This window comes from Bombyx mori, chromosome 25 (genome assembly GCF_030269925.1).
Source record: "Bombyx mori chromosome 25, ASM3026992v2".
In the NCBI taxonomy this organism is placed as follows: Eukaryota; Metazoa; Arthropoda; class Insecta; order Lepidoptera; family Bombycidae; genus Bombyx; species Bombyx mori.
In genome coordinates this window covers 11,864,792-11,889,183 of record NC_085131.1, presented here as the reverse complement: position 1 = coordinate 11,889,183, position 24,392 = coordinate 11,864,792, and the positions used below count along the sequence as shown (strand labels likewise).

Genomic DNA, 24,392 nt, shown 5'->3' with positions numbered 1-24,392 from the left:
AACGGATAACATTGACTAAAGAGTACCATGTCACAGGTAAATTTTTTTTAAAGCAACACCTTCATTTTCTGCCTCTCATCATGTCATAATCTTGAAAACCAATATAACGTTTCAAACTATTTTTATGAATGCCCATTACTATTCTGCATTATTTATGTTGTATATCGCGTCAAACTAAAAAAAACAATCATAACGCACGACAGCATAGCGTCGCGCGAATAGCCTCAAATGACGTCACGTCTGTGTGTGTGTGGGTCACTAACCGCAGCACGGCGACGGCCTCGTTGAGCGCCTGCAGGATCTGCTCGCGGAAGCGGCGCAGCGTGAGGTGCTCGTCGAGGCGCGCCTCCGAGTTGGCCAGCACCAGCGCCTTCAGCAGCACGCACTCCTCGCGCACGGCGCCCGCGCGCTCCAGCCGCCGCACCACGCCCGACACCTGCACACAGCGCGCACCACTCAGCATTACGGTACGACAAGGGTCTTTTTATCCACTCGTTATTCAAGTTTTAAGAAGTCCCAAAAAATAATTTTTTTTTTGCTTATATGGGTGTACGAGCTCACAGCCCACCTGGTGTTAAGTGGTTACTGGAGCTCGTAGACATATACGACGTAAATGCGCAACCCACCTTGAGATATAAGTTCTAAGGTCTCAAATATAGTCACAGCGGGTGCCCCAATCTTCAAACCGAAACGCATTACTGCTTTACGGCAGAAATAGGCAGTATGGTGCCAAATTACGCAAATTATATATTTTTTTTCATTACACGATGCTATTCCTTCACCGTGGAAGTCAATCGCGAACATTTCTTAGGTACATATTTCATCAGAAAAACTGGTACCCGCCTGCGGGATTCGAACACCGGTACATCTCAAGGTGGGTGGCGCATTTTACGTTGTAGATGTCTATAGGCTCCAGTAACCACTTAACACCATGTGGGCTGTGAACTCATCTACCTATCTATGCAATAAAAAATAATAATAATCTAATTTTAGTGTTGTTTATCTCAGACGAGTTCTTTAATATTTATCAAATTTAATCAGATATTAAATGAATGATATATATTTGCTCAATTGCAATAGTTCGGGCGTACATACCTGTAGAAACAGATCGGTGGCCCCGATGTCGCGGGCCTCCTGCTCGTCCAGCGTGAGGTCCGAAGCGAACCGCAGCTTGAGGTTGGCGCCGCTGGACATCGAGCGGTACGCCACCATGAGACTCAGCATCTCGGCCCAAGTGCTTTGTAACAAGCGCATCTGGAAAAGAAATGATACGTGTTAGAACTTTTGTACTATAGTGGGTAGACAGGGAAATACCCGCGTCAAGTTTTAAGGGTGCCAATTTTTTTTTAAATGTTAATTAGTGTTCTGTCATTTTTATCCTCTATATAAAACGACTTTTTGGCGGAAACGCGAGGAGTGCAGTTCTGTGATTTGGTTTATTTGGTCTATTTAGTGTTTCTTCAGGCTTAAATGTGTAATAGTGTTAACTGTTTAATATCTGTAAAAGTGCACTAATGTGGGAAAATGAAACAAAGCCGCTGGACGTAACTTCTCTGGATAATCCAAAAGGTCCACTGAAAAAATCATTTTTCATAAAAATAAGAATATAAATTAAAATAAGACATGACTTAAAGGACTTAGTTGCCAGGTCATAAAATCTCTTAAAAAAAACTATGTAAAACTAGCGGACCCGGCAGAGGTTATCTTGCAAGAATTAATGTACATTAAAAAAGCAAGTATTTTAATGATTTATGATTCAATTTATTGGCCATGCATTTTAGTTGTTATTATTATTATATTTTTATTTCTTGTTCTTCTTCAATCCTTTCACTCGCAATGTTTCGAATCTTAGTTGCATTACGGCTTCGTCGGGAAAGATTTGATCGTGATGATCGCGGCATGGCTTTCTTAATGATCACCTATCTCGGCACAATAAGCTAATAGAAACTCGAAACAAACACATCAACCGGTCAACTCCAAAATTCTACTTTAATTAACCATAGACTACATTACGTTTAGCCGTCAGTTGCGTTTTGTTATACCACGTTTTATGTCACGCCCCGCGGGAACGTGATAAAAAGTCCTATCCTATGTCCTTTTCCTGGTTCTAAGTTACCTCCCCACCAATTTTCAGCTAAATCAGTTCAGCCGTTCTTGAGTTATAAATGGTGTAACTAACACGACTTTCTGTTATATGTATAGATATATAATAAAGATATGTTATTTTTTGTACGTTATTACAAAGTTAAGTCGTACACTGTGTGCATTACTAATAAAAATCTTACGTTACGGACGTTTTTCCCCGGTTAGGGTACCCCTCCGCATAGTCCCATAAGGGAAATTCGTACAAATAAAAAAAAAAGATGTGTCCAGGTACCTGATCGTTGAGCTGCAGGTCCGTGAAGCCGGGTATCTGCTTGGCCCAGCCGATGATCTCGACCAGCTCCCGGTCGTACAGGTCGGCGAGCAGCGCCAGCGTCCGCGCGGCCGGCTCCGTCACGCCGGGGGGCGCCGCCGAGCACGCGAACGGCTCCGGCTCGTACGAGAGCAGCGCCTCCAGCACCTGCAGAGTTTTCAATACAACTTTGAATAATCACCGTTAGTTTTTAATACGCTTTTATTATAATAGCTTCAGACGTGTGTATGTTTGTAATGGAATCTTTGAACGTGATTCTGACCCCCTTCGAAATGTCGGATTAACTCGAAATTTGGTGGTATACTTATTAAGGATCGATGACAAATCAATACTAAAAAATTGAAAATAAATAATAGTTTAAAAATAGTGTAAGAAAAAATGATTTTATTGTTGAAAAAGCGTAGGATGCTTTTCAGGATATTATCAAAATAACCTTTCTACTCATATCTGTTCATAAAATATTTATAACTACTGATACCATGCACCCCACGCTTTTTTTTTCTCTCTATTGCTTATATGGGCGGACGAGCTAAAAGCTCACCTGTTGTTAACGTAAATGCTGCCACCCACCTTGAGGCATGAATTCTAATGTCTCAGTTTTAACAATACGACAGCTAAGCAACCTACTCTTCGAAGCACTGATCTTGCTAGGGCCAGTGTTAGTAACACTCCCGGTTTGAGCTCACCTATTAGTTCGGTGAATCTAGAATAACCCCTCGAGGTTATTAGAATAGGTAGGGAAAAATGTAACCTTTTTTCCCTACCTGTTTGTTGGTATCCTAAGGGGCTATATTCCAGCTGACAAGTAGGTGAGTTCACGGGCTCAACCTGAAAGAATTTGTTAACACTGACCCTAGCAAGAACCGTGCTTCGCAGAATCTACCACCGGATCGGAAACGCGACCCACTGAGAAGATCCGGCGAGAAACACAGTGAGCTGTGTCTGTGGCAGGGGTGGCCAACTGGATTGGAATCATGATCTACTGTCTACTGACGAGGCACTCTGCGATCTATTAATGACCTTTCTTGAAATTTTATGAAATAATGTAGTTCAGTCTACAAATAAGTAACATATTATTATATTATTTTATTAAAAAGATTAAAATAAACCTGAAATTATATAATAAAAGAGAACTATTATGTAGAAGAGAGGATAAACAATATGACGTAATGGTCATTAACAAATGATACAAGATGAAGATGTTACGTGCAGCAATTGGTGATTACATTGCACAGTCTGATCTATGTATTTATATATTTTGTCTAGCCACGATCGAAGGGTCGATCGCGATCTAACGGTTGGCCACCCCTGGTCTATGGGTTAATTTACTCGTCGAACCGGACGGTGACCGGATTCAGATACCTAAATACCTTGTGTACGCACGCACGCACGCACACACGCACGCACGCACACACGCACGCACGCACACACACACGCACGCACACACACACACACACACACACACACACACACACACGCGCGCGCGCACGCACGCACACACACACACAGTCCCAGTCACGTCTGCCGACCTTGATGTCGTCGAGCTGCACCCTGGGCTGGGCCTGCTCGGGCGCGCGGCGGTACTTCTGGCGGCCGCCGCGCACGCGGTCCAGGCGCACGCCCTCGCGCAGCATCCCGGTGCGCAAGCACTTGCGGAAGCGGCACGCCTGGCACGCCTTGCGCCGCCGCTTGTTGATCTCGCACTCATTCGCCGCCGGACAAGTGTAGTCGATGTTGCCCTGGACACGGAATGTAACGATACTAAGCTAGAAGTCGTCGTGGCCTAAAGGATAAGACGTCCGGTGCATTTGTATCTAGCGATCCACCGGTGTTCGAATCCCGCAGGCGGTTACTGATTTTTCTAATGAAATAGGTACGTACTTAAGAAATCTTCACAATTGACTTCCACGGTGAAGGAATAACATCGTGTAATAAAAACCAAACCCGCAAAAATACTAGTGGTAGGACCTCTTGTGAGTGGTACCAGCACCCTGCCTATTTCTGCCGTGAAGCAGTAATGCGTTTCGATTTGAAGGGTGGGGCAGCCGTTGTAACTATACTTGAGACCTTAGAACTTATATCTCAAGGTGGGTGGCGCATTTACGTCGTAGATGTCTATGGGCTCCAGTGACCGCTTAACACGAGGTGGGCTGTGAGCTCGTCGAAAGCGAGAGAAAGAGAAAGAAAGACAGAGAGAGAGCGACAGCTAACCTGTATGGTCCTCTTGAAGAACGCCTTGCAAGCCTCGCAGCTGGCTACTCCGTAGTGGAAGCCGGAGGCGACGTCCCCGCAGACGAGGCACCGCCTGCGCGGCGTGTCCTCGTCCCGGTTGCCGCTGGCGGCGGCCGCGGTTGTCGACGAACAGTGCTGCTGCTCAGGGCTGGTGTTGCCCACGATCGTGCCGTCCTCGGGCGAAACGCAGAACTTCACGTCCTTAGTCTCGAGTTCCAACTGTTGGAGAGGCATAGGTACCTAAATGTGAAATTTCGTTTTAAATCATGTCTATTGTAACAAAGGATGGAGATGGGCCGATAATTAGTTATTAGATCTTTTTTCCCGTTTTTATGTATGGGAATTATTAGGGCTTCCTTCCACTTTTCAGAGAAAATCCCTGATAATAATGAATGATTTAATATTAAAAACAAGGGTGTGGAAAGTTGTTCAGCACAATTAACAATAAATTGCGGTGGGATATTGTCTGGCCCCACTCCTTTCGTTAAATCCAGATTTTCCAACTTCCGTCTGTCACTGTTAACTTCAATGTGAACAGCCCGCATGACTGTATCTAAAATGTTTCGTATGAAATGGCATTTGTTAGAATACGGAATGTCTCAAAGCGGCTTGGCTCTGCCCCTGGCATTGCTGAAGTCCATGGGCGACGGTAACCACTCACCATCAGGTGGGCTGTGTGCTCGTCTGCCTACAAGGGCAATAAATAAAAATAAAAAAGATTTTTATGGATTTACGGAAAACTGCCTATTTCTACAAAAGACTTACAAGTATAAATTTATAAATTCAGTTTAATCTAAGTATAAGTTTTTTTTCCATAGATGGATGAAGGATCTCACGACCCAGCTGATCCAAATCGGTTACCGGGGCTCATATACATCACAACGTAAATACCGTTATCCACTTTCAGAAACATCAGGTCGAAGATTTAACTGTACTTACTATATAAAGACTAGCCCATCTTCAAATCGGAAGATATGCCTGCTTTAAGAGCAGAAATATGGGGCGAGTTCACAATACAACCCCTACCACCAGGAAATACCGATTGACGATTGTGATACGCTGATATATTTAAATGATCCTTCGGTACGTTCTCAGGTGAATCTCTCATTAGCCTTTTACGACACCCAAGAGCAACCGATAGAGAGAATAATAATAATAGAGAACAAAACACGCACGATCATCCGGTCCCAAATTACGTATCCCTGTGTTACGGATATCAGAAACTGACAAACATACTGATATACGTTTAATTTGTACATATATATTATATAATGAACACCCAGAGAAAAAGAGCAAACAATTCTGTTAATCACACGAACATTTGACGGATGTGGAAAACGAACCCTCGACCCTCAGTGCAACAGTCAGACAGACAGTCAACAGACATTAGAATTTATATCTCAAGGTCGGTGGCGTTATTTACGTTATACATGTCTATGGGCTCCGGTAACCACTTAACACCAGGTTGGCTGTGAGCTCGTCCACACATCTTCTTCTTTTTCTCCACCTTATCCCACTAGGTGGGGTCGGAACAGCAAATTTTTCTCTTCCATGCTCTTCTATCAGCCGTCAGCCTAACACTCACTGTAGGTTTAACGAAAGAGAGAAGATATTCCACCGAACGGGTGGTATTGCTCGGTAGACCGACGGTCCAAATGTTGTTGTTCGGAACTTGCAAGCTTATCTTGAAAATGTCGTAAGCGAGATTCAGGCATCTGTCAAATATCTTGTATTGTATGATGGCTACCCGCCACACTCACTACTCTCCCTCTTATAATATCATCATTCACACACTCCATCCATCCATCCGTCCTCTACCTTGCACTACCATTGCCATACATCTCCTAGTCACACGCATCTTCTCTCTACGCATCACATGTCCATATCACGCTAACCGTTCGCTCTTTAGCTTGTCAATCACCGGGGATATTTTCACGCTTCCTCTGATACACTGATTCCTTATCTTGTCCATTCTCCACACATCCATCTCAACATTTTCAGCTATGCAATAAAAATAAAAAAATCACTGAACCACCACCAAAATCACTACAAATGATCCCGCAACGTACCTCCGGCTGCATCAAGGGCATCGGTCGGGGGTGCAGCGGCTGGGGGTGTGGGGGCTGCGGCTCGGGGGGCGAGTACTGCGGCGACGGATCCGTTTCCTGTTTGACGCGGCGTAGCATGGGCTCCCCACTGACTGCGGACATCATGTGCACCTGGGACACGAAACAAAGAGAACTTAACCCAATTGACTGAGTCACGCGCGATTTCAAATTCACGTATAGACAATAAAAGAGAAGTTTTTATTTTTTATTGCTTAGATGGGTGGACGAGCTCACAGCCCACCTGGTGCTAAGTGGTTACCGGAGCCCATAGACATCTATAACGTAAATGCGCCTTGAGATATAAGTTCTAAGGACATAGTTACAATGGCTGCGCCGCCCTTCAAACCGAAACGCATTACTGCTTCATGGCAGAAGTAGGCAGGGTGGTGGTATCTGCTCGTGCGGACTGACAGGTGGTCCTACCACCAGTAATGACGCAAATTATAATTTTGCGGATGTATTCGAAGTGGCAAAATAATTAGCATTAACTAGAGCAGTGCTTCGCGGAATCTACCACCGGATCGGAAACGCGCCCCACTGAGAAGATCCGGCGAGAAACTCAGTGGGCTGTGTCTGTGGGTTAGTTTACTCGCCGGGTTCGACGAGAACAGTGACCGGTTCTTTGAGCTTTGAAAAGCCTAGCGGTAAACCTTTTTTTTTAAACTGTTGTTTACATCTCTCAACAAGTCCAAACGCCAATCGAAAGTGTGTCGAAAAGGCCAAAAGTTCAACACGTGACCGCAAACCTAGCTCAACGTAATAAAACGAAAATACACACTTTATCTATAGCGATTACATTCGATTCGACAGAGCTTGCTACAAAAACAAAACTTATCTACGATAAGTAATAAAACATTTATATGAATGTTCAAGGATACATCGTCGGGTTCAACGTACTCTTGACATTGCCATTTTTATGATAATGATGCAAGCGTATTTAATGGGTGACACGAGTGCATCTATTTAATTTAAAGTTTTATGAAACAAACAAAAAAAAAAGTATAAATTTCGTATGAAATATACACGCGTGCACGATGTTACACAATCGTTCGATTCGCGACGGATAATTTCCATGTTTCTCTCTTATTTAATTAATTTTAATTACGTAGACACCTATTCAATATCTCAATAGTATAATAATTATACAAAGACAATTGTACAAAGACAGACTTCGTTTGCCTTTGATTGATCAAGTCTGTATTTCTTTATTAGACAAACATAAAAAAAAAACAGAGAACATTCTCGAAACATTACTTTAAATAACAAATCATTTGATGTTCGACAAAACTGAAATATACAAACTCGAAAACGCCAAATAAAGAATCGGTTGCGACCAAACAACATTCAAATAAACATGTTTACATAAATCTCCATGTTTTAAGTGATCGTTTCGCGAATCAATGTTAATTCAAAATCGAAAAAAACGTGGTTTGCTCTAATTCTCCGTGCGGCTCACGCGGCACTCAACCGAACAAGCAGTGAGGTAGGTCGGTTAACAGATAGTACGGTCGGTACAGTCGTACTAAAAGAGGCGGTGGTAGATTCTACGTAGCACTGCTCTTGCTAGGGCCAGTGTTAGCAACACTCCCGGTGAAGCTGAAATAGCCTCTCAAGGCTATCAGCATAGATAGGAAAAAAGAAGAAAAAAACGAAAAGAATGAAGGTTGAATGAAAAATATTGAAAAACTCGACGAAATAAATACTGACAAATACCGTAAAACTCTTTTTGTATGTTTCATCTGTTTTTAATGATGATTTTACCTTTTGCTAGCATACTCCTGTATTGTGCAAAAAGGATTTGGTAGCTTCTAAGCCTTTAAAAAAACGATAATAAACTTAAACGTAGCCAAACACGGTTCGCTTGCTTTTAACAGCAGGATGAATCAACCGACAGAACTTACACGTACATTTGAAGCAGATGCTAAACACAGGATGTCGAGGCAAATACCAAACCGACAATAACTAGCAGGTTTTCCCCATTATTACAAAATCGTTTTTCATTATAATAGAATAATTATTAATTAGTGATTTTTAACGTTCGTAAAATAATTGTGCATTCCAATGAGCTTCAGTGGCGTGTTCCACTCACGAGTGACACATTATTAAAGAAAAATCAATTTAAAATGACCATAATACTATTATCCGAACAAAACAGTACACAAATTGGCATAGGTGTAATGTTAGGTGTCTTCTAGGAGAAGCAAAAAGGTTTCATTTTAGAAATCGATGCAAGAGTCCTGAGGAATAGAGGTCACTGGTTCATTTGCTAATGGGTCACAAATGCTTGGGCGTAAAAACCGGCGGGGGTGATGCCTGGATGCCTTAAATCGAAAATCTATTTTCGGAGAAAAGATATAGGATCGACATAAAACGCATCTATTTTAAATATTGGATTTTTCTATACAAAGAACTGTATATTACTATTCTTTCTAAATTTTATGAGTTAATCAGTTTAAAAAATAAATAGGTTAAATTTTGTGATATTTGTAATTATTATTTTTTGTGGGTAATTTTGATTTGTTAATAGCTTCAGTGATGGTTAATTCGAGTTCAGTTTTAAAGTTTCAACTCTCCGATTAGCTTAAAGGCAAATAAGTTTAAAATCTATAGCAAATTTTGTAGCATTTAGATAAGAAAGCTTTTTTTTTATGATTGAAGGATTACTGGTGGCCCGGAGGCCTTTCCAGTTTCACCAGGGCAGGTGGGCGAGCAAAGGCTCAGCCAGGAGGGGATAAGAAAGCTACAAGTTACAAGCCCTATATGTAGGTTTACGTGACGACCGGAGTTCAGAATGAAATAGGTCATTATTAATCCTTTTACGGACTGTACAATCATTTTATATAATTTTTAATTAATGTAATCAATGAAATAATTGGCATCATGTACTCTGTTGTTATTGTTCTGTAACTTATTTATTAATATAGCTAGCTGGCTTGATCCAAATAAAAAGAAACTGGGTCAGTGCGGGTTTAAATTGATGTCACTATCTATGGTGCAGTTCACTCGTCCCGTTACGTCGAGGCAAATCGAATAATATAATCATCCGAGCACTAAAAGGTTGGGTAGTCTAAAGTTAAATTTAAAAATGCATCATTCTAATAACACCTGATTCCTCACTGCGCCACACTATTTGTGTTCTGTTCATTAAATAGGTACGTATTCATAATAAGTTGCTGGGTTCAGCGACCGTGTGACCGTGGTCTCACCTTCGTAGATAAACGTCACTCTGACTAGCGAGGGAGGGAGGAGCGCGCCGCAACGCAACCACGCCGACATTGAGGCAGGCTCGCGGCGCCCCAAATTTCGAAATCGAAATATCGATCCTATCGACATCCTCCGAAATATGCATCCGCTCCATAAACTAATCGATTTTTATATTATATAATAATAACACTAAAGAATTAATCGTGATTCTTCCAGAATTTATAAACGCTATATATATTTTCTTTTTTTAGCTTATTCCAGTGATGTTTCTTTTTTTTTATTGCCCTTATAGGCAGACGAGCATACGACCACTGAAGCACCTGATGGTGAGTGGTTACCGTCGCCCATGGACTTCAACAATGCCAAACGCTTCGAATAAAAATTTTCAAATGCAAAATTGCGACAGTATTAGTTTCCGTTGCGGTGGCCTTGATGCCGTTTTAAATTTAGAAGCTCGAAAGCAAACAAATTTTTATGCACGTTTCGTAGAGTCGCTGTGTTTTGTTTTCCATTCGAATTCATTACGCGCGTCCTCCTATTTAACATTACATCTAATTTATATACAACAGAACAACACCGACCTAAAGCGGTATCAATATAGAGCTATCGTCGTCATGTGTGCGCTACGTAAGTATCTAATCTCGCAAGCGCTGGCGTAACTTCATGAATTGACAAATGGACGCCAATAAAAAACGTCCAAGCAGCCGCGTGGCCTATGCGCAACCCGGACCTACCGCAACACGATTCGAAGTATCTAGTCAGGTATTATTCCGTGCTACAATCTTAGCGTTTCTATATTGATAAATATTTAGGTAGAGACGCTTATTCGTATATCGTTATCGTGATAACACACACGTGAACATGTACAATGTATATATGTATAAAGTCTGCATGCTTTCGAAAGTTTGCACAGATGTTGAGTGGACTGTTTCTATATTATTGCTTTACATAATACCGTTGTAGACGACAATTATTTCGATTCGCATGTTTTTTTACTAAAAATACAGAATTAAAATTACTGCTTGAATATTCATCATGGCAATGTTCAATTTTGTCCAGTTTTCCACTGGTCAATGCCTGGGTTAGGTTGAAAATGAATATCCAGAGACATTACGCTGTATTCTAAAATATATTTATATAGATAAATAAGTATATAATAAGCGTGAAGTGCGCTTACGTGCACTCCCAAGTTCCAGAAAACAAGCCATTAGGTTAATGATTTTTTTCAAGTCATTTAGTCTAGAAAATTGTGGCTTAAAATAAACAACCAAAATTTACCTTCGGAGCTTAACAGTGAATGCGTAGTACATTATATTCACGTATTAACTATTTCATCGTATTATAGGGAACACAGATAACCACTCAGAAGATCGGAGCCGATTTAAGGAAATTATCAAAGAAAAAGTTATATCATAGTTTGGATGACGACGGCGCTCGACTTTAGCACTATTAAATGAAGATTGAAATCCTTTGCTACCTTTAGAAGCTTGGTTTTAAGAAAATTCAATTGAAAATGTAATATTAACGACATAGCATATTAATCATACATAAGATACGATTTGTGTTAAAGTCGTATAATATAATATTACAAATCATATTATTTGAATTTTATTTACTACATAAAGACCACAATATTATGTATGTTTGATAACGCTTAACGTGCTTCGTTCACTGTCAAGTAGACATTGAGGTTTACGTCATTTTTAATAAATTTCAGAAAGTAGGGAATTTTAGTGTCCCAAGCTGCACTATTAGGTGTACTATTTGATTTAATTCAAGTAAAAAAAATTTTTCCAGTACATATATCATAACGACCATGATTACAAAATTTATGTAAAACTATAATTTTAAAGTTTGCTCAAAAACTCTTGAACTTACAAAAATAGGTTCATCTTTGAGAAAAAAACAATATCATCTAAATATAAACTACCTAAAAAAGACAAATTTATTATCTCGTCATTATAAATTTCAAATACAATATAAATTTTATGAAAAATAATATTTTTTTCAAGAAACAAACCAACACGACTTCGACGAACTAGATAATGACGCAAGCTTTTATTATTGAGACATTGTTAAAAACCGCTGTCCAGTTCAAGGTTTGTATAATAATTCGCTCCATGGTTTTTTTCATAGCGTAGAATGTTTTATTCAAAACTAAATCGTTCGACACGAACGCGTCATACTTATCGACAGAATTCACATGAGCGCTGTTCACAACAATTTGCTTGGTGTAGGTCAGGGTAAACAATTTCAACGGAGCCCTGGATAACACGTAATGCTGAAAATTTAGGTACAGCGGAGGGGGTAATGGTGTGGGGAAGGTGTTTGTCGAGGGGATGCGCGGGCGGGAGTGTGTCTAGACATCGGCCTTGACCGCCACACGGTTTCCGCGCGTTCGAGGTCGCCACGTCCCGCAGCCCAGAAACCGACTGCGCCTAACATGCCACATGCTGTATGACTATGTCACAGTAACGATGAAGCCATTGGCACGAAAGAACCAGAAGTAATAGCCTCGCAAATGTCTCTTCCATAACACGAATGATATATGTGTTACTGCAATCATTAGCGGAACGGGTATATTTCGCCAATCAAGACGTATCTCGTGCCAGGGAAATATGAAGTCATCTTCTGATATGTCGATTTTTCATTAATTAGCATGACCCCGTAACCGACCAGCTAATATCATCAGTTAAATCTGTTGTTCAATATATTGCAATACACCCGTTTTGAGTTATAGCCGTTCTATTAAGCACCTACAATTTACTTAACCGCGTTAGAGTGAACATTCTAAAATTCCCAGAAGGACCTAGCCTGGCGTATATTTTATTTCGGGTGTCGATAAAATTCGGCCGAACAACACACAGTCGAGTGAGAACAGCAACGTCGCGACTAGGTCTGTGAACTCGAACGATTCGACATTGCGCCGACATTGAGCCGGGCCAAATAACGCAGATAACGAGAAGTCGACGACCGACATCGCCCAATATCACGCGGACGATCGCAAGATTCGCAAGCACCTGCCGCCACCTCGTGGCAGTTATATAACCAACCACCATTCCATTACTGACCTACCTCGACCGAGATATACTTAACTTGCCGAGATATTCGTGTATATTTTTCCGTGGGAGAAAAGTCACGGAATCATTAAATGGACGCCATTTTCCTACATTCGACATATTTCTACAGATAACATCAGTCGTATGCGCGAAATAACGTGATTGACGCGACTTCACAACGCATCGAAACATGATTCAGATGCAATGTGGCATCTCGATAAAAAAACATGGAAAGATCTGGTTTAGTTGTAATCAAAGGGGCCGCTCGATTGCGTTTCGGAAATGTTTTATGTTTGAATCGGTGGGGGGGGGGGGGGGTGAGGGAGGGTGGCGAGGAGGCCGAATATCTCCGAGCGGGGTGACATTGCGCGGCCGTCGACACCGTGCCCGACCTACGGCACCGACGATTGCCCCGCACCGCCGGCGGCCCGCGGAAAATCGCCGCCTCATCCGCTCCCGTATTTTGGCTACACTTTTATTTCACTATTTTTAATCGCCTTAAACATACAAAACAAGGCAAAAATACAGTACAAAGTACTCTTAATAATGCATGTGTATGTGTGTGCTTTGTTGCATAAACGTTAAGTATTAAATTATGAATTCACTGCACGCTCCCCGGTTACATAAATGACGCAATTCGTTTCGAAATCATTATTTTGTCACTGAAATTATGCGGAGGGTTTAAAAATAAAGTTACGATGTTCTTCTGATTACGCATACCTTAGTTTTTATTTTTAATTCTTTTTGTTTTTGCATTTCTCGTAATTTCGCGAAGACATTATTACTTCGGACGTAATCTGGGTTTTTACGTCGTCATTCTTAATTTAAAAAGTAGCTGAGATTTTTTCGGCGTAAGTGTAAGGATTGATCTCCCACCTTCTCCACTTTTAAGCTGTTGCCAAAGTACATACATAGTCAAAACGAGGGTGACATTAACTGCCCGTATTGGACAATACTATTTTCGCTCTACCCACTTTGAGATAAGAATCTCTAGTATCTACTCTTATCAGATGATGCGATGGGACTTACCCAGTCTATTGTTATATTCGTGTGCTTGTACTAGTACTATTGGTGGTAGGACCTCTTGTGAGACCGTACGGGTAGGTACCACCACTCTGCCTATACTGCCGTGAAGCAGTAATGCGTTTCGGTTTAAAGGGTGGGGCAGCTGTTGTAACAATACTGAGATTTTAGAACTTATATCTCAAGGTGGGTCGCGCATTTACGTTGTAGATGTCTATGGGCTCCAGTAACTTAACACCAGGTGGGCTGTGAGCTCGTCCACCCATCTAAGCAATAAAATATATATATATTTCCAACGTGCTCGACTTGAGAGGCCTGTCAGCTTCTCAAATATTCAGAAATTGCCCCCTTTGACTAATAAACTCATATCATTGAACCGACTCAAAGTTAAGAGAAAAAATAGGTAGTCGACTCGAGACTTAGGTTTTTTTCTACTTTACAAATTCAACCTACCTAAATATTGTTACATAGTTTAATAAGTCTGTATCTTGTTGTGTCCTTGCAGAACAAAGGAAGTTCTTAGTCACTGTTTTTCTATGTAGATACATGTTTAAATTAACAATTAGGAACGTGACGTCATGGGTACAGACAGAGTACAGAAACGTAATATCGATATACGTGTAAAAGTAACTATTTAGTATCTAATCATAATTAATCTATATCTATATATATAAAAATGAATTGCCGTTCGTTAGTCTCGCTAAGACTCGAGAACGGCTGGACCGATTTGGCTAATTTTGGTCTTGAATTATTTGTGGAAGTCCAGAGAAGGTTTAAAAGGTAAATAAAAAAAATGAAAATGCTCGGAATGAAATAAAAATAACAATTTTGTTTTTCCTTTGATGTGTCCCCCGTCGGACGGATTTCTTTTGTTTGTTTTTTGTTAGTTTCCTATAAAAAAATATTCGTACTTCTTCGACCAATTCATAGATACGTCTTTATTGGATCAAGAGATTACTTTTAGTACATACTTAATCATTCAATATTATTTTCTACATCTTTTTTTTAGATTTCCAGAATTTAATCCTCGTAAAGTTAAATGCCTGGAGTATTTTATAATAAGAATCATGTCGAAGACACTAACCGCATTTTAATAGCTACAAATGTATGGTTTCAAATGTAAATCTAGTAAGTCTATTTCGAACAAGTTAAATAACAGTATACACCACAAGTATTGAATTATACCTGTGTAGATATTTAATACGTTTTACGCATTCAAGGCAATATGTGGCTTAAAATCTTATCGCGAATAGGTTTTTTTTTCTACCTATGCTGATAGCCTTATGAGGCTTTATCAGCGTCACCGAACGAGTAGGTGAGCTCACGGGGCTCAAACCTAGCGAAGTTGCTAGCACTGACCAACAAGAGCAGTGCTTCGCAGGATTTACGCGACCCACTAAGAAGATGCGACAAGAAACTTAGTGGGCTGTGTCTGTGGGTTAGTTTACCCGCCGAGCCGTTCGTAACAAGCGACGCGACGCGGCGACGGGTAGCGCGAATAGGTGTATGTAAATAGGCAAAAACAAAATATTTGAGTAACATTTTTTTTCACTGTTTGTCAAACTGTTATCTTTTAGTTAAATAAACATCGAAGGGTTTTAAAAGAGAAATACGTACAATGAATCTAAATCTTGAGGAGACCGTGTTTATGGTCCAATTTCGATTGTTGGGCTAACTTATTGGATAGACATAATAGGTACACACGCACGTGTACCAATTATGATACAGACATGCGATGTACTGTTTACAAATTGGAACTTTTTTCTTTTATTTAGAGCATTCTGAACCCGTGTCTGACGCTACACAGTTTTGGTCCTTCGGCATTATTCTATTAAACTTAGATTTCAATTTCGCAAAACAGAACGATTTTTTTTATCAATTTGTTTTAAGGCCGTCTGCCTTAGTGAATCTTGGACATGATTAAAACTACTTCTAACGTTCACCGCGGTTAAGAAAACTGTGAACAATGAAACCGTAAAAGCAATTAAATTTTTTATAAATTAGGTACTAGCAGACCCGGCAGACTTCGTAGTGCCTCAATCGATAAATAAAAGATCTAAGCTTTTGTATAAAATAAACTTAAAACAAACAAAAGGAATCCGCCAACGGGTAATACATCAAAGAAAAAAACAAAATTATTATAATATTTGTATTTAATTTCGAGCATTTTCATATTTATCTACCTTTTAAACCTTCTCTGGACTTCCACAAATAATTCAAGACCAAAATTAGTCAAATCGGTCCAGCCGTTCTCGAGTTTTAGCGAGACTAACGAACAGCAATTTTTTTTTATATATATATAGATATATTACTCTATAGGTAGATATGCTGATGATTCTCGACAAATGTAAACAATTTCATCGGATATTTTACTTGAAAGGAATATATTTATTGAGCAGTGAATACCTAATATTGAAAGCGAAACAAGAGGCACCGTTTCGTCTACAGTAAAAAATGTCTTCTTATAAATCAGTTCTTTAATAAATCAGTTCTTTATAAAAAACATGATCTCCGACTTATCTGTAGGCACTCGTGTTTTATATTAGTGTTTGAAGAGTTTATAACAGAACAATTCATCCTTCTATTGCGTATTTTGAGATTTTAATGAATAGGGTTCATAATAAAAATAAGTGGGTAGGTGGTACATGAAAAACTAATTTGTTTTATTTGCATTTTCAATTTTCTTGCTGAATTTCTTGTTATACCAAAGGCGCACTGAGCTCACAGCCACGCTTGGTCGATAAATGATGCGACATTTATATAAGGACCCAGTTTTTGATTATATACTTTTCTTCGCACTCACTAAGTTACTCGTCGGATATTTTAAGTGGGTCGCGATTTCAATTTGGGGTTAGTATCAGCGAAGCGCTGCTCTTGCTAGGACAGATGTTAGTAAAATCTTTGAGGTTGAATCCCGTGAGCTCGCTTATCAATCAAGGCGAAGCCAGAATAGCCCCTCGAGGCTACAGACAAATAAACATAATTTCCATTTTGATCTCACTTTTTAAGGGACCTTTAAAGAAACGTGTCCCGACTATAGATTTAGGTGTCAGTTAAAATTAATCGTTTTCATTCAAAATACCCCTCTCCTGCCCTGATTATAAAGACCATTATTGGCGCTTCAATAACACAAATCAGTGATTGCGAGATAATACTAAGCATTTAATTTACTTGAAGGTAGACATGAGCTCACGGCCCGCGTGTCGTTAAACGTTTATCAAAACCAACGGACGTTACGACACTTTTTAAACATATGTATATGTATATCGGTTTTAATATACATCATGTGGAGGAGTGAAAAGCTATTTGGCTTGCAATTGAACATTTTTGCAAATTTACAAGAGAGCCATTTAAAGTTTAAAATTTGGAATTTAAAAAAAAAAACGCTTTTTAAGCATTTCAATGGATTTTCTTTTCTTCGTCTCTGAAATTAGGGCATTTCAAAAAATTTGCCGCCCTTCAAGTTATGTTACCCTATGCCCGGGGTTTCAGGAGCCTAGGCGTACTTCCATCACTGATTTCGCCACAGAAACCCAAAAAATCTTCGTTGAAACAAAACAAATAGGTTTTCCCAAATATAAAATAATCCTTAGCATCTATTATAATACATACCGAAGTGACGCTCTAGATAAAAATGCAACTGTCAATATAACGAGGTCAACGAACTTGTGTCACATTGAGAACGGCGGTGGAATTTTTTTAATATTTTTATCTGCCTAGAAAATCTAGCCTACCCGCTTTAAGGCAATTTTCGGAGGCATTATAAACCTTCATAATACACGCTGTCGCCAGAAAACTACCGATAGGCAAGTATGGAGGAGACCATCATCACGACAACGAGCCGGGCTTCATCTTGTAAGGACGTATAGTAATCAAAAAAATCATATCGAAGGGCAAAAGGCTTTTTTTTATTGCTTAAATGGATGGACAAGCTCACAGTCCACATGGTGTTAAGTGGTTACTGGAGCCCATAGACATCTACAACGTAAATGCCGCCACCTACCTTGAGATATAAGTTCTAAGGTCTCAATATAGTTACAACGACTGTCCCACCCTTCAAACCGAAACGCATTACTGCTTCACGGCAGAAATAGGCAAGGTGATGGTGCCTACCCGCGCGGACTCACAATTATTATAATAAAAACGGGCTATTTGATTTACGCGACATTTCCGTTAATATGCGACAATTATCTTTGCGATCCCAGTGAACTTTATTTATCACAAGCGGCCCGCTCCGGCTCCGCTCGGGTCTTTAACAAAAATTTCAACGATATTTGACGTATTATTTTTTTAAATAAAAGAACACTTATTGCGGCATAACTATAATAGTTAGACATATGCTGTCGCGACACTTTTTGTAAATAAATATATGTTCTACAAAGTCGTAGTACATTATTTTATTCTATCATGAATAGTTTTCGCAGGGCACGCGATGTAAAGAATATTTTAGGTAATTTTTTTACATCTTGGGTTACATTATTGGAGTTTTAGTAAGGATCCCTATTTTTTTTTTTCAAAAAAGATTATAGCCTATGTCACACGGGAATAGTGTAGCTTCCAAACAGTGAAAGAACTTTTCAAATCGGTTCAGTAGTTTCGGAGCCTATTCGATACAAACAAACAAACAAATCTTTCCTTTTTATAATTATAATTAGTATAATTAGTATAGATATAGATCAACAGTTCGATGTTTTTAATTGAACTTCAATTAAGTTTACTCCGTTCAAATACCTAAAGTTTTTTTTGTTATTATATTTTAACCAAATTTTAAATTTTTAAATGATTCTCTTGCAGAGTCGCAAAAATGTCGCTTAAAGAAAATAAATAGGCTTTCACTTTGACGATATCACTTTGATGTAATTGTGTATGTATGTATATAGTCTCATATACTAAGTATTAGTGTTTATTTTTATTATTGTGTATTGTATCAATAAGTAAATTAATTAGATTGTACTCATCTACCCACTCATGTAAAGATTTCCTTCTTCAAGAACGGTTACCCGGTAGATAGCTCAATTGTTGAGTTAAGCTCGCCATTTTTTATATCTTATCGCAATTACTGCATTACATTAACTGTGTGTACAAATAAAGAATAAAATAATAATAATAATAATAATATCCAGTAGACCTAAAACGCAAAAAGAACGAAGTAATAAAGTGTGAACAATACAATACGAAACATGTTTTAGGGTAAACAATGAAATTACAAAGTAAAATTCCTCATAAACATCGACAAGTGGATATCGGAGCGATGAGCGGCGTTGAATGTATAAAAGAAAGATTATAATATGACTGTGCAATCGTAACTCGCTTCAAGAGTGTATTGAAGGACTTCAGACACGCGCCTAGAGTATCGAAAATTTGTGACAAGACTGACGTAATAACTAAGAAAATATGTATACAACAAATATATATATTGGAATGGACGTAAATTTAATTTAATACGCTCTACTGGTGGTCGTGTGAGTCCGCAATGGTAGGTGCCTATTTCTGCGTGAAGCAGTAATGCGTTTCGTTTTGAATGATGGGGCAGCCGTTTGTAACTATACTGAGACCTTAGAACTCATATCTCAAGGTGGGTGGCGGCATTTGCGTTGTAGATGTCTATGGGGTCCGGTAACCAGTTAACATCAGGGGGGCAGCGATCTCATTCACCCATCAAAAAAAAGAAGTATTTGTTATATGAAAGCGGGTCAATGACCTTCGGGGAACACCGCGATTTTTTTGCCATCTATGACTATGAGCAAACGATCGCGCGATGCACGTCAGGTCATTGTCTATAATGTTTAAAAAAAAATTGTATATTGCTGTTCTTTTCCACTTAGTTACACAAAAAAACCTTAATAAGAAAAAACAGAAAAAAATTATCGGAATCTAGAAGCAATTGTGGTTTTATTTCGAACAGCGGACGTACCTACTACACATGTGAGTCACCCACAGGGTAACGCTAAAATAAACGAATCTTCTTTTTCTTCACCTTATCCCACTAGGTCGGGTCGGGACAGCTAATTTTTCTCTTCCATTCTCTTCTATCAGCCGTCATCTGAACACTCACTCCTGTCTGTTATATCGTGATTCAGACTCCATCCATGTCTTCTTCGGTCGACCTCTTCCCCCTCTACCTTGCACTACCATTTCCATATATCTCCTAGTCACATGGATTTTCTCATTACGCATCACATGTCCATACCTCGCTACCCGTAAACTAAGAATTGATGCAGCGATCTTAAGCTTCTATTGCTAAATCACTAAGGAGAAGCTCGCGAAATCGACTTACTGGTGGTAGGACCTCTTGTGAGTCCGCACGGGTAGGTACCACCCCGCCTATTTATCTTATTTTTTTTTATTGCTTAGATTTGTGGACGAGCTCACAGCCCACGTGGTGTTAAGTGGTTACTGGAGCCCATGGACATCTACAACGTAAATGCGCCACCCACCTTGAGATATAAGTTCTAAGATCTCAGTATAGTTACAACGGCTTCCCGCACCCTTCAAACCCAAACGCATCACTGCTTCACGGCAGAAATAGGCAGGGCGGTGGTACCCACCCGCGCGGACTCACAAGAGGTCCTACCACCGTTAAAAAATATTTACTGTATTTTGATTTCTGTCAAATTACATCAAAAGTTATACTGAAAAATGGACACGAAAAATCAATTTCCGTCACAATACAGCTCTTACAATGCACACGAAACGCGGACGGTACGAGAGTTCATTGACACCTTGTTCTACAAAGTCATTTTTTCCCATTCGATTCTCACATTAAATTTTCAAAAGATTAATTATCGAAATAACCTAACGACGAATTCGTTAAACTTATATTTATCCACAAGGATGTTTTTAATTTTTTTTTAAAAGAAACTCCTATTGCTCTGTGTTGTTACTGTGGAAATTTGTACTTGATGTTTCCTTTAAATTTTTGGTACATTTATCACATAACACAGCTAAACATAGAACTATTAAACATGGATCGAAAAAAAATATTCAAACTCTCCCCCAAATATAAATGCATAATTTAAGAATTACCGGCAAATTTTTTACAATTTAATGTTTCAATTAATTATGTTATAGCTTACGTAATTTACTTATTAGAACACGAATAGATTAAGTTATCTATTTGAATATTAGTTGTTCGTCATAACTCGTATTTTCGACCATAAACTGCGTATTAGAATTTAGCTACAATTTTTATTGCGCATTTTCATTACTTACATAAATCGTGACATCAAACGTATTATTATAAAGATTTTCTTTAACACATTTGTAATTATAATTTTTCCTCACAACTCTGATAATTTAAACACAACTCACATTTTTGTGCTTAACAACGTCCAAGGCAGATGTTAGATCGGAAAAAGTCCAAGGATCTTCGAGAACGCCGCGCATTTTCCTAACACCGCACCTCACTTGAGTACTTTTTTTATTTATTACGGACATATTCCAAGCGTACGGTCGTGACGCTTCCTCGTCGTGGTTGTACTGTTGCGTACGCACCGCGCACACGCAATGCGTACACGCAGATCCCGCCTCGGGCGCCCCTCCACGAGCCAAGCAAGCACGTGCCACGCCGCCCCCCCAGCGCCACGTGCGAACGAACCCATGCAGATTGGTCCCTTCGCCTCAGACTCGACGAATGAAGGCAGAACGTAAATTTCCCTGAAGCGCTGCCAAGGGCCGCATTCTGCCATTGGTCGGTCGCTTCACACGACATGAGCCGTAAACAAAACGAACATTATATTATATGAATTCTGTTGACAATATACCTACACACGTAAATTGTATATAGATATCTTTTTATTTTATTTTTTAAGTTTGTAGATTTTTTTAATTATCAACGTAATCACTACATAGTATAAAACAAAGTCGCTTTCTCTGTCCCTATATCCCTATGTATGCTTAAATCTTTAAAACTACGCATCGGATTTTGATGCTGTTTTTTTTAATAGATAGAGTGATTGAAGAGGAAGGTTTATATGTATAATAACATCCATTAAATAGTGAGAAATCAATAATAAATTACAGTTTCCGAAGCGAAGCGAGGGCGGGTCGCTAGTATTTTTATAATTTAATCTTTTGTATAGATCTCTAGTAGGTATTATTTTATGGGTATTTAATTATTTGGTTCTGTAGTTTACAATTTCAAGTTGGAAATGGCCTATATACTTATACATCAAGTGACGATACGAACCCTAAAACATATTGAAGGGACTCGTGATTCGTAATACAACTTTAATTAATTTGTAAGAAAAATTTCCACGAACAAACATCATTCACGTTTTTTTTTTAATTTTAATATATTATTGTGGGTATTATTTTTATGTGGGTATCGTTGGATGCAGGTGGCAATGGACCGGTCGCACTGGAAATCTATTGGAGAGGCCTATGTTCAGCAGTGGACGGCGATAGGCTGAAATGATGATGATGATTATTTTTATTTCAAAAACTTTAATTACCTATTGCCGTCATCAAAATAATGTACTAGGTGTGTATAATATATAAGGTATTTGTAGTATAAATGTATAAATTATACACTCGCGTCATACGAGTCATACCTTGCAAGGCCAACGAGAATTTTGTATGCAGAGCATCAAAGTTTTCGGAAGATAAGCTTAAAATTTTGCACCTACCTGGTATTTTAAGTTTATACTACAAATGAGTCGACTATTATCAAAGCCGGCAATGTGACTTTTGGACAATTATTGGTAAATCAGAAAAACGAATTATTGACTTTGTATTCCATTGGCAGTCACAAAACTCTTCTGAACGACATCTTAGATAAATAAAAGGTTAAGTATTAACCTTTATTTAATGCAGGTTTTGAACCGTATTCTTTGAAGGAGACGATTATATTTAAATCAATCTGTATCGCCATATCAATAACATTTTTTTGTCCAAATACACAGATTGCCACCTTTGATAATAGACGACTCAAATATCTTACACAACTAAAACATAATTTAAGGTGTAATCATCTTCTCTTTATATATATAATTCTACTTTTTTATTGCTTTGATGTGTGGACGAGTTCACAGCCCACCTGGTGTCAAGTGGTTACTGACCCATAGACATCTATGACGTAAATGCGCCATCCACCTTGAGATATAAGTTCTAAGGTCTCAAGTATAGTTACAACGGCTGCCCCACCCTTCAAACCGGAACACATTAGTGCTTCACTGCAGAAATAAGTAGGGTTGTGGTACCTACTCGCGCGGACTCACAAGAGATCCTACCACCAGTAAAACTGTACTGTAGTGTCGTATGTCACTGAACTCCTCCTTAATGGCTGGACCGATATAAGTGATTTTTTTTTGTATGCGTTTGGGTGGCGCTCTGGATGCTTTAGATTCACAAATCAGCCCGACAGATGGCGCTGCTGTCGGTATCTAAATTATTTATCTATACTGCAACTAAACGGCTGGATCGACTTGAATTAATTTTTATGTATGTATTCATTCCGTTTTGAACGGGACTGACCCTTTTTATAATTACGAGTCCCGGTGTCCCCGAAATGAACTCTGGAACGGAAAATTGTCCCGTTTTCGGCCGAACGCAAGCGGTGTAAGCTATATTAAAGCAAAATTTGTTCCTCTAATAAATATAAATATAACTAAACATCTTGAGTATAGATATATCGTCTTTTCGCATTAAAAGTGTACAATTTCCAAAAATAATCGAAATTGAGTTAATATGCGGATAATTTAGTATCACCAGTATTTTTCTCATAAAAACTGTCAAAAGAGCGTAGTTTAGTTTTAGTTTACCTAAATTTTGACTACTATTAACAATATTAATACATAATTTTATCTTACGTTAAAAGACAGATAATGTAACTGGTAAAAGATAAAGAATAAATGTTGCAAAGATAATTAAAATTAAAAATATTACATATTAAAACCTTTAAAACACTCTCCTGTAAAATTAGAAGTTTTGAGATTATACAGTTTTAATGCGAGAATACCTACGATATGTTCTTTAATTCGTAATTTTCAAGCTAACTTTTCCGTATAATAACTTTAAAAAAGTACCTACTGTTTTTTTTTCATCATGTACCTGTCAATTGTCGCAAATAGCTTTCCGGTAGTAGACTCTGCGAAGCACTGCTCTTGCTAGGGCCAGTGTTAGCAACACTTCCGGTTTGAGCCCCGTGACTACACCTACACACGTTAGGGTGAAGCTGAAATAGTCTCTCAAGGCTATCAATCAGCACAGGTAGGAAAAAAAGAAAGAAAAGTAAGTCCCAAATAAACCAACGCCCCGTTTTGAGTAAAAATATAAATGGCCACGTTATGTATGTAGGACGTCTGTCAGGTCCTCTAGTACATTTATATATTTTCATTTCATTATTTTCGA

At 39.0% G+C, this 24,392-nt stretch overlaps 1 protein-coding gene across 4 annotated transcripts in view; it reads right to left on the bottom strand.

Annotated features, from left to right (window-relative positions):
• LOC101742160 (steroid hormone receptor ERR1) overlaps positions 1 to 24,392 on the bottom strand; it is a 47,936-nt gene that overhangs the window by 6,194 nt on the left and 17,350 nt on the right. For 2 of the 4 annotated variants that reach the window (XM_038020327.2, XM_038020326.2), the window contains 6 exons: positions 6,718 to 6,867; positions 4,628 to 4,888; positions 3,946 to 4,155; positions 2,378 to 2,563; positions 1,096 to 1,254; positions 264 to 436 (listed from right to left, as the gene is read on the bottom strand). In XM_038020327.2, coding sequence (XP_037876255.1) covers positions 264 to 436; positions 1,096 to 1,254; positions 2,378 to 2,563; positions 3,946 to 4,155; positions 4,628 to 4,888; positions 6,718 to 6,861 — 1,133 coding nt within the window. In that variant the 5' untranslated portion in view covers positions 6,862 to 6,867. Of the gene's footprint in view, positions 1 to 263; positions 437 to 1,095; positions 1,255 to 2,377; positions 2,564 to 3,945; positions 4,156 to 4,627; positions 4,889 to 6,717; positions 6,868 to 21,353; positions 21,739 to 24,392 lie in introns of those variants that run through there. The other 2 variants (XM_038020325.2, XM_038020323.2) reach the window with 2 other exon arrangements.